The following is an 11910-nucleotide window of genomic DNA, read 5'->3' on the forward strand; positions in this document are numbered from 1 at the left end:
TGAACTGCCTTTGCCGACCCACGATCTTCGTCTTCTGGTATTGCAGGGACGTCTACCTGTCAAATGGATGGCTCCGGAAGCCCTGTTCGATCGGGTCTACACCACACAAAGCGACGTGTGAGTATATGATGCTTCAAGCATCACAGTGAAAACTTTGTCAAGAACCTGCGAGTGGGTTGCAATCCTATCCAGTATAAACGTTGGAAAGGTGTCCTCAAATGATACGTCGAATGTGCAGACTTAAAGTACTAGTAAGTCGCTATACTGTGACACTCACTACACCGCAGTTAAACAATCAAAGTGATGATTAATTAAACAGTATCGCTATTCATCCGTTCATCAGAACGTTTTTTTTTTTTTTATATTGACCATGCACAGCCACGTGTAGACTGACTGATGGTGCGTGCGCTCGCCTAACAATGTTGAGATAAAGCTTAGGACGCACACAGTTGACTACGATTGCGCTTAGTCAAGCGCTGAATGTCAGGGCATGCCTGTATCACGCAATCACTTTTTGCCGTGTTATATTCGTCGCACAACACATGGCGAAGTGTTGAAACGTTTCGCCATATAAACTGCAACCGCGCTTGATTTTGCTTTATGCCTGCAGATGGTCTTATGGCATCCTTCTGTGGGAGATCATGACACTCGGTGGCACACCGTACCCGTCTGTGCCCATCGAAAAGCTGTTCCAGTTGCTCAGAGACGGACACAGGATGGAGAAACCACAGGGCTGCTCGCTTGAAGTGTGAGTACCGCTGAGTACTCCTATACAGGAACGGAGACGATGTCTAGGCACAGTACCGCGAAGCAGCAGAACCAAGAAACAACAAATAGAATCACTTTTTTCTTTTCTGCGTGAATGCAGTAAGAAATATACATGCGGCGAAAATTGAACATTTTGAAAATGACACGCTTGTAAAACACTAGAATATCACGTACTTTGACGGAACAATTTTAGACTACATGTCTTCTCACCTTTCGCATTTACACATCGTGCTCTATTAGTACAGATGATGATCATGAGTTCCAACCAGGATCGCAGTAATAGCAATGATTTGACCGATGCGTAATGAGATCTAATTTGGCAGATCGGTTATAGAGCTTGTTAGTCCTGCTTTCTCTTATATTTAACACTCAAGGCTCTCGTAAGGCACTCGTAGGTGTCGCAGGTGCCTCATAAGGCCTTCTTAGGTGTCTTTAACGCGTCTTCATGAAAGAAATCAGAGAGCACGAAGCCCAACAAAAATTTGCCATGGCCAAAGACGGGACGTGGTCGCGGCACTGCGCGTGGTGCCTGACGCGCTGATTTCGCACAATGCCACAGAGCAAAATGTATTTTGTAAGACAGTCTCTTATGCGTTTTGCCTTTTTCGTACTTATCAAGCAATGCTGTCGAGGCTACGGGAGTACTGCTGGACGGAGCTTTGATCCGTCAGAGTACTTTCACGCACGTCGTGCATGCGGTGGGCTGAGTGCTCGGTTCGTCTCTACGAACCAAATTTACTGGAATGGAGAGTTCTGGGTTGATCTCGACCTACGTCGAAGCGTTTTAACTTGCACTGAAATCTCAGTATGCGGAACCTTTCGCCGGAACGCGACTGCCGCAGCCGCTCAAAGATCGCGCGATGCTCGTGCTGAACAGCATGAGCGCCGCATAGCATTGAGCAGCATCGGGCGACGTGACGGGCAAACAGCTCTAGAAAGAGATTAGGAAAAGCAATAACGACGCAGACTACAACGCGCTATCTTTTTTTTTTTTAACAAAACATGTAAGACCTATTTCATACTCGGAGATCTTAGCACATTGTGTGTCATCAATAATGGTTGTTAACGCAAGCTTATTTAGCCCAATCTGTGGGCTAACAGCATATCAGAGGGAGTGCAAAGTTCGCTAAAGGACCATCAACAGAATGAAATGTTGTGGTTTGACGGACGCAACTTCAACTACTATACATTTAAATGCCTGGTCGTGTTGACCTGGACAATTCCGCAATTTTTATCGCCACACTGCACGAACAGTAAACATGTGTGTTCGAAGTTCTGGCTGAACCTGATACCATAAAACTAGTGGTCTGCTCCTAACTACAGTGTTACAATTGAAGAGATGTCGCCTAAGCGACATGCAGCAAGCACAGCAAAGAACTGCAGTGTGTGCGCTTTTCGATTTAGGCAGCCATTTCTATACTGCCAGATTTTTTTTCGAGATCTCTTATATGGACAGAAAGCAGGTGGTCGACTGCACGCCAGTGGTTGGGTCCGTTGTCATTACATTAGTGATTCGTATCGTTGCAGGTATGTGATAATGAGGGAATGCTGGAACCAGTCGCCATACCAGCGGCCAACCTTCACGGAACTCGTAGAGGACCTCGACCGGATCTTGACCTTCGCCACGGACCAGGTAATCAACTTTGCAGCAAAATAACCAGCCGTCTACAATCTGCTATGCTTTGTATGATGGAACAGAAGGACGTGTAAAGGGTGCATTATGTCGCTTTACTTAAGTCGACCTTATTCGCAGAACAGCCCTCTACCGGTTTTTTTTTTTTTTTCAATTTCCGGAGCTAAAACGTCATATGTGAAGCTATACTGCCTGGGTTGCCAGGATTGACTACTTTGCGCCAAAGTGGCTACTTTTGAAGGCTCGTGGTGGAAAAAAAATTCGGGTTGGCTACATGACTACTTTTTGGTTACCTTTAGGAACAGCATTCTCCAAAAGAAACTACACACAAGCAAGCCCAAGTATTATGCTCATATCGGTGCAATTCATTGCACCACGTCATGTATAGCACCCCAACGCATACGCAACGCATAGCATACGCAACGTACAATGGTCATCATCACCACATGTAGTTGTTTGAAGGGGACGACGCAACCTCTACCATAATGAGGATCGAGGGTATACATTGAAGATCAAGTTTGCACTGGTGGATAGGAACCTTTACCTGTTCGGGATTTTTTATCCTTCTGCAAGTGACTACCATGTCATTGTAGTTGAACGATAGTAACGGCGTATTTGTCGGTTCCACAATTCTAGCTTTCTGTATAGTAATTTGTCCGTGTTATTCTTGTTCCTCAACTCAACTTTCAAAAGGAATATTAGCTACCCAGACTATTTTATCTCCGAGAAATTATGCTAATATGAACTCACTATATGTATATAGTTGAACTCTTGCAACAGCAACTTATTCGGTTCCAGAATTCTGGTAGTTTTTGGAGCCACATATTGATGTGTTCGTGTTCCTTTTATCAATTTCATCGGGGACCATGGGGACTGCGGGGAGTGGAGCTTATATTTGTCCTGTAATCAACAATAAAGGAGACGTTCCACGGACTAAACCTGAAGGTGTGCTCTTGAATAGGCAATGTCAGTTGAGCATTCCAGCTAAAGATAACGTGCAGGGTGTCCTAAGACACGTTGTTAGACGAATCGAGGGGCGCTGAAAAGAACCATCCCAAAAGGAGCAGTATCGGGCTCGGTGACAGCAATGTTTTTCCTTACGTGATTGACCGCGGCAGCAGCTCGGCGACTTCTTTTACTACAGCACCTGCAGAAAACGGGCTGATTTTTGGGTGCTCCTTGAGATTTTTTGGCCGATTTTCACTGTTTGGAAACCCTGGCTACTGCTTCGCAGGACTGCGTGTACCCAGCGTGCATTAACTATCCGCGGGCTGCGACGCGTCAGAACCTAGAAATATTCCCGACATCAACTCGGCTATGAGGTGCAGCACATGCGATTCACCTTTGTCAGTATTTGAGCAAACAGGAAGCCTCGCCTGCACAGAAGTGAAGCAGCACATTTCACGATGAATTGCTCTGCTTGCAGCCGTATGTGCATACCGGATCTAATTGGAGAATCAATGTTCAACGTCGCGAAACCTATATTGCCGTATCTTGGGAGAAAAACGTATTTCTGCATACAGCGCGTCTAGCAAGCGTGTACACATAGCATAACACCGGAAAGACAACCACAACGTTGCGAAACTTCACAATTATAGTTCAGCTACCGCATTTGAGCTATATACATATATATATATACAGGGTGCTTCAGCGAAAACTTTGAAACATCTTCAAACATTGCCTCTGGCAGATAGCCCAAATCTTGTTCATGAAGTGGTCTACTCGAAGAGACGGACAATACTTGCACAAAAAATTTAGATGCAAAATTGACAAATTAATAAAAATACACTAATTAAGCTTTTAACTAATTACATTATGGCCCATATTGCAATTTACAAATGCTAGCAGTGGAGTTCGCAAGGCGGATCCACTTGGAACGAATTTTCAAGATGACACTAGTTTCGAGATATAAATTCCTGAACATTGCGGAGCAATGCATTGGCGTTCCAGTTAATTTGTCAACAAAACGTCGTTTCATGCACTGAAGCACACAAGTAACTTGTGTGCTTACGTGACGCCTCTGCGTGCTTGGCTGATGACGAGCCACTGTTCTCCTCCGCAGGAATACCTGGACCTGTCTATTCCCGTGCTGGACACGCCGCCCAGCTCCTCCGAGAGCGAGTCCTCTCTCTCCTTCGCCGCGCACCACACGGCCGTGTGAAGATGCTGCCGAGCCCTAGTCGCGCGACTGCTCCCCCGGCCTGTCGGCGCCCGCCCTGGCCACCCGCTGCTAGGCAGCCTGTCCTGCGCAGTGGTGCTCGCTTTCGGCGCGAGGCAGCGTCCTCTGTAAAAAGCTGTGAATAGTTGGATGTAAAATGAAAAGTTGATGTTATTTATTATGTAAGTATCGCTCGTTTCAGGGATATGACTTCATGCACATTACTGTCACGCGAAGCAGCGAACTCGCGCTGGATCGCGTTAGATTTCAAAGGTGCCGCAGAGGACACAATATTTTTAGCTTAGCTTCGAGCGAGCTTAAAGTGACCGCACTGAGCGGGTATTCCTGCTATTTTCTCCCAAGTGCAATGGTCTCCCAAGTGCAATGGCCGTTTCCTCAATGCGCCCAAATGTTCAACAATGTAGTACGTTGCTCTCTCCAGTACACACCGGACGGGCAGCTGGAAATCGTCTTTTTTTCCGGTGTTCCGCCAGCTGTTCACGTGCAGTAGTCAGTTTTTCAGTGCCCCACAGCAGTTTACTTCCCCCCCTGCCTCCCAGACACCACCGCCATAGATATCGCATAGAGGCACCTTCCAAACGGCGGAGTTTGAACGAACGCCGAATAGCTATCTGTAGACGTCCATGTTGTACTTGCGAGGGAAAGAACACTTTCTAAAACCTCACAAAACGATGTATCGTTATACATTTTGTTTCCGAACAAATCCCACGCGCTCGCTACTAGCGTGTGCGTCCCTGCCTCTCTCTGAACCTGACAGCTTAAAGCTCCGTCCGCCTCGACTGCGAACAAAGGCAGAAGCCGAGGCGTGCTACATCGTGCTTATGCGGTGCCCGCCAAGACGTCTAGACGAAAGCCAGCGTGCTAAGCCAACAGGAGCGCCACAAGCGCGCATCTCACACCGGTTCCAGCACAAGCACGGCGGACCGGATGTGAGATGTACGCGCAGAGAGTTGATTTAACTAGATGCCCTTGCTTGGCGAATGCTGAATTTGGCAAGTAGCTCGGCAAGCGTCGCATACCCGTCGACTGTCGCAGTTCGTCTACAAAGCGCGCTCCTCTTGAGAGCGTCACAATCGCGCTGACCGCTGAACCTCCAACTGTATGTTGCCACCGTCAATGTCTCGTACTGATCAAACAGGGCCGTGCAAAAGGCAGACATTTGCCATTATATAAACCGCCTAAAGCTGTCAGGACGTATTATACAATGTCATAACCGTAACTCCCCTCCGTGTCATGAGCAGCGAAAAAAAAAAATGCAAGCAGCTCTTCAGTGACCGTGAACTTAGCCCAGTGCCATTTTGAGGTGCAATGGCTGTCGGGTGAGATCCAACGGTGCACCTCGGCTTTTCAGCAGGCTGCCCAAATGCTGTAGCTTCCTTGCACTGTTGGCCAACCGTGTTAAAGAACAAGGAGTCTGTGAGAATATTCCAGCCTGTAAGTGATTGCATGTAAAATAAAATATTGGCATGTGAAAAGAGCCCCACGTTTTTCTATGCCCTCATTTGAAACGTCACGAAAGAAAATAACACTGATAATAGAGAATAATTAGCCATGATAGTCCTCCCAAGCAGCTAGACATTTATTACCTAATAACAAAATACTTGCAGGATTCAAGTCATGGTGGTTAAACAATTGGTTCAAACTCTTCTTCACGATGTTTTCCAGCAAGACTGAAGACTTCAACAAACCAACGTCCTTTCATTTTCTGGCACCAAACAACGCGATTTTGCACGGCCTTGTCTTATGCAGTGCTTGCAACAGTGTTTAAGAATGTAAGTGCAATGCGTGAAATACATCGCTGTTTACGAATATTGCGCAATCCGCTTCTGTAGACACAACACACAGTTGGTCAAACACGCTCTTGTCAGTCTGTGTGCGCGGGAAAATGTGTCAACTACATGACTTACCATGTACACGCAGCCAGTCGGTATTCAACACTGAAAAAGATTTTATTTTTCACATTGACATTTGTTGAGAGAGAGAGTACAAATAATGTTGTCATGCTCATCATGTGTTGGCATTTATGTAAATACCACCTCTTTGCTGTCCACACTTGTTTTGGTTTCTGTAAAATAAAATCTGCTTCACAAATTGATCGTTGGAAAAAAAATATGCTTCTTTTCCAAACGAGACACATTGCGCGTAGTGACGGCCCACCATCCCAAATTTCTAGAAGTTCCGGTTCAGTCATGCATACATTAAAGGTATCGGCGAATGTCGGCTTTTACTGCTGGCCAGAGTCTACACCTATCCTCCGTCCGTGCGACCTTCGATGTGTGCACGGGCGATTTGCACAAGCCTCTTAAAAGAGTATTAACAGGAAATTGTCGACGTTTCTTTCTTTTCTTCTTTCTTTCTTCCTTCCTTCTTTCTTTTTTTCTGTCTTTCTTGCGTTAAAATAAGACGCTAGACCTCGAAACCCTAGAAAAGATACAGGCAAGCTTCAGATAAATAATTTGCTATAGTAGCTTTCAACGAACTGGTTTCGTTTTTGTTTCCCAGGGGTTCTAGGCCTATGTGTTGTGACGTCATGACCCACATGGTGGTCGCGTGGGAGCAGGATATCGCGACGTTTTGCACTAGCCCCGGCTAACTGATGGGTGGTCTGTTACGCTGTTATATTTGCCGCCGTGGACAAAGCTGTAGCATATAATGCAGCATTACAAATTGTAGAAAACTAATTGGCGTTTCCAAATACCATTGGGTGCAATAAAAATATTTAATAAGCAATTTTTAGAAATTTTGGGAAGCCGACATTTTTAGGCCACTTGAGAAAGATATAGAAAATCTGTATATCAACAAAAAATAAACGTCATAAGAAATTCAGAGTATACGTTTCACAGATGAACGTTCCAGGAACACGTTCATAAAATTTGATCAGCACGCAACTGCGCTTTGGGTTCGAAACACAAAGAGGTTAGTCTATCCGGCGCCCATGTCATGCAGTGAAGCATTTCCTCTGCTTCCTGAAGCGAAGGCAGACTGTGCATTTCTGGCAGCAAACGTTCATTTTTGGTTCCACTTGGGGCTCCAGGTAGCACATATATTCGTATGACCTCTTCTACGTCTTATTGCGTTGGTGCCGAAGTCCTGGTACTGGTTTTTGAGCAGGAAGGCCTTCGCGATCTTCTCTGTCGAGCCCCAGCAGCTGCTGGACGAGCTTGGTTCTGAACAACTGCCGGAAGTTGGCTTCTCTGAAACTGCGCAAAACGTCGTCAAAATGCCAACTTCTGTATGTTGGACGTGCGGAAGCCGTCTTGAAGTGCGCTTTAAAGGAGTAAACCCGCTCAGAGCTCTAACCTAAACTTACCGCCGGACCGCTGCCGACATTTTATTTCAGTTATCATCATACAGCGCTCTGAGATCGCCAACCTGGCTATGTAATGTCGGTCTAAAACTTACTACTGGTGCTCTGATCACAAGAATTTGACGTTGATGCGCCACGGCCCCTAACCACACGCTTTAGTTTTTTTTACTTTTTTTATTGCGACGGAAGCAGCTAAAGGCAGATTTTTGCAACAAACACGCCTTCGCAAACACACCTCAGTTTTTTAAAGGTATAGCTGCAGAAACACGAAACTGATTCATAAAGCCTTGTTCCTGGTCTATACGAATTACGCAATGTATCTGAAAAAACTATTTCGACATTCTGAAATTGGAGATCGAAATCATCAGTCACCAGTGATCGATTTTAATAGGCGCGGTACGTAACTGATTTCAGGAATCTGATGCACTTTGACAATGACAGAAATTCAACAAGGAAACAGCCCGTAACCATGGGCGCTATAACGTAAAACTATTCCAAACTTTTCTATTCCATTTCTGCAATCAGCCCACCGCGGTTCGTCAAAACCTTTTTTCGACCACCCCCACTTCACCTGTCTGTCACGCGACGTCACGAAAACCGCGATAGCTCCCTATCTGATATGACGTGTGCACACTGATTATGCATAAATTGACCGAACAACACAAAAATAGTTATTTCTCATTCGACGCCTTTTGCCATTAGCCCTCGGCTATTGGTCAAAAGTTTTCGGGCAGCACCCACTTCACCTGCCTCTCACGCGACGTCACAAAACCGCAAAAACTTACCGCGTCAAAGTGACGTGTACGCGTTAAAGATGCATTAATATGGCGAACAAAACTGAATGTTCTTCTGCTGAATTCGGAGGTGGTCGTGAATCCAAGCACATGAGCCATGATGGCAAGCGGCCGTATAGTCATTCCGCGCGGCTGCCGCAGGTCGGCATACTCCCCACTCATGCGCACACTCGCTCAAACTCATTTCATAGGAGTGAGTATGAACGACGACGAAGTGTGAGCGAACGCAACCGTCGGCGAATGTCGGTGGACGTAACCTGTCGGCGTGTAAGAGTGGGCGTGAGTGTGAGCGCCAGTGATTGTGAGTGAGTGCAGGTGAGTCAGTTGACGTATGAACGGGAGTGAACGCCAGTGAGCTTCAACGTGAGTATCGGTGCGCACGACTGGACGTTTGCATGAACAAGCGCCAGCTGCGAGTGTGAGTGGGCGCGAGTACAGACGTGAGTTGCTGTCACTCTGAGTGGGTGTAAGTGCACAAGTATACCAGCGAATGTGATGGTGAGCGGATGCGCGAACGTGAACGCAAGTTACCCAGCGTATGAACGCGGGTTTCATCGGGAATGCGTGAGAGTGCACGTGAGCGCGAATCAACTAGTGGCAGCGTGTGTGAGTGGCCGTGAACGTATGACGTGAGCGGGCGCGCCTGTGGCCGCGGGTCAGAACTCGTGATTCGATTCAAGTTCAGCGTTCAACTAAAAAAATATAAATCAGTAAATGAATAAAGACCGTTCGGTCCTTCTCGTACAGTCCGAGACCTATGCTTGCTTCGAAAAATCCTCGCCCTTGTCTTATTAAACGGACAATAAGGGGAATATTACGTTAGCCTTGTATTGCTAAATTATGCTTCTGCAATAGGCAATCCACCACTCTAACCGTGAGGGTAGGCTTGGCAATGCAGAAAAAAACGTAAAAATGAGACACGGGTGGCGACACCGCCCTAAGTTTCCGCACCGTGAAGATCTTGACAGCGTCTACTCAGGTTTGGCAAAATCAAAATTGTATATGCTGCCTTAGGGGAGGCGGGGGGGGGGGGGGGAGGCAATAACCTTCGAAAAATCACTTTTTCAATTGTGATACCAGAAGATACTTCATTCAATGAAGAATATAAGCTCCAAAATTCATGCGGAAACGAGCACTAGAAGCGCTTTAACATGGCGCCAAAGTTACCTCTCCCACATAAAATTCAGCTTGGCTTTCATAGCGATTTGACACAACTCTTTCAAAAGAGCTAGAAACATGCAAAAAGTTCTTTTTTTTCTTTTTACAATTCACATTCGTGGTTTTGTAACCGATTTTAACTTTTCAAATTTAGAAAAATTGATCGAAAATGACAATACTGACTGTTGGCGGCAGCGCGCTTAATTCTTTGTGTATCAGCGATATTGTGCATCGTAGTTCAGATTCTTAAAAAAAAAAAAACGTACTAATAGAGTTGTCGTGTTCACGTGTAACACTCAGAAGAGAAGAATGCCTAATTTCCCATCATACCCGAACAATATATTACGGCAGAACTCATCTTACCATTACTGTCGACGGTAATGCGAATAGCATTCGAGCAATGTAGCGACAGACCGTATTCCCTAAGTGACGTTAATTTAACATGTATAGTGGTAATACTGAGACTTTCGTTTTCCCGGCTATATCCCGCATATATACTCCGATATCATCCCACTTTGCTGTGGCACTCGCTTGCCAAGGCGATCCATGAGCACGGCGGCATGACGACGACTGTATGACGCCGACGCAGTGACGATAGATTGATGAAGAAGGAATGATATCAATGAGACGACACAGGCAATATAGCGACAACTGCACGACGACAATGAGGTGTCGCTTCTTTACCCCTTTAGCGTATATGGGACACATGTGTACCCCGAATTCGAAACACATCTCAATACACATGTCTTGCCCCTACAAACCTACTGAGGGCAATTTAAAAACTAGTTAGCTTCCGTTACCGAAATATGTTATTTCGGTTGACAGCACTATGACAAAACACTAACGAAACGTTGGTATAGAGTCGCGCAACGACGGGGTCGACGAATTAAGTGCTCGTATTGCAGATTTTTCTAATCAGTGAAGGAAGATAATGTGTGGAATGTAAAGTGCAGTGGTCGAGCGTTCTTAACAGAGCAAGATTTTTGGATTTAAAAGAGTACAAAATACTTTTTTACCAAGAAAAATTCATTGCGCCATATGTGTCCCTGTGTATCGTGACGGAAGGCTGGATGCCAATTGCATGGCGTTCGCTTGTGGGTGGCACGTTCACGTTCTCATAGCCGCTTGAATTGAATAAATTTGTATCCTTAGTGCCTTTACGTGTGGCTCGGTTCACTTTAGATAAAAGATTTTATTTTTCAAAATTATGCAGGAAAACAGTTTCTTCGTATCGGAAGAAAAGATTCTATAAGATTTTGTTTGATGACAAGGACAAACAGTGTGTTTTAGCCGTTGAAAAAGATTTTAACAACATTTGTGTAGAAATTGAACCAGAGCACACAGAGAAGCGATAATATTTAAAGCCACCGAGAAAGAGAGTAAGTGTGCCCGCAAAAAAATATCGCAATTACTATATACTCACAAGAACTGCCTCTGTAGTAAAAGGGTCAACGAACGGAAGAAGACGCACAAAACCGCGCGCACCGCGAGGAACCATAGTGTATTCCTTGGTGTATCTAAAAATATTTTCTGTTGTTATAACGTTGGAGAGTTTCATAAAATGCTTGTAAAAGAAGGAATTTGGTACGCAGTGCAAAACGGGAACATCTTTATAACATCGGTAGAATAAATTAAGGCCTTTCTAGCTGTCAGCCTCCTGTTGAGCTATCACGTACTGTCAGCTCCAAGGCAACTTGTGAAGTGGACTGAAAGTGAAAAATAATATACTACCTTAGGGCGTTCTTCGAATTCATGGACAATGGAGTAAACATTGTCTACGCCATGTGCGCCAAAGAACAAAGTGACGAGCCCGCTGACATTGCTGCAGTTCTGCCAAGCAGTTGCCAGATTATTATTGAAATGTTTTGAGCTGAGAGCAGAGAACAAGTCCTGAGCAGATATGCAGACGCATAAGAATGCGCGCAAGACAAGAAGCTCCCCCACACCTAATTACAAAAGCTGCCGCTCGCAAGAGGTGCACGGATTGTTGCAACTCAAAGCTCGAAAGCCGCGTATTTGCCTTCTGCATTATTTTCAATGTTCACTTGCGCTTCGACCCTACCCCAAGAAA

General features: G+C 45.5%; 1 protein-coding gene across 3 annotated transcripts in view; it reads left to right on the forward strand.

Moving 5' to 3' along the window:
• LOC142566094 (fibroblast growth factor receptor 2-like) overlaps positions 1 to 6676 on the forward strand; it is a 90544-nt gene extending 83868 nt beyond the window's left edge. For all 3 annotated transcript variants that reach the window (XM_075676860.1, XM_075676862.1, XM_075676861.1), the window contains 4 exons: positions 47 to 117; positions 611 to 748; positions 2296 to 2401; positions 4464 to 6676. In XM_075676860.1, coding sequence (XP_075532975.1) covers positions 47 to 117; positions 611 to 748; positions 2296 to 2401; positions 4464 to 4562 — 414 coding nt within the window. In that variant the 3' untranslated portion in view covers positions 4563 to 6676. The remainder of the gene's footprint in view (positions 1 to 46; positions 118 to 610; positions 749 to 2295; positions 2402 to 4463) is intronic.
• Positions 6677 to 11910: the final 5234 nt, after the last annotated feature.

The sequence above is a fragment of the Dermacentor variabilis genome, unplaced genomic scaffold (assembly GCF_050947875.1).
Source record: "Dermacentor variabilis isolate Ectoservices unplaced genomic scaffold, ASM5094787v1 scaffold_12, whole genome shotgun sequence".
In the NCBI taxonomy this organism is placed as follows: Eukaryota; Metazoa; Arthropoda; class Arachnida; order Ixodida; family Ixodidae; genus Dermacentor; species Dermacentor variabilis.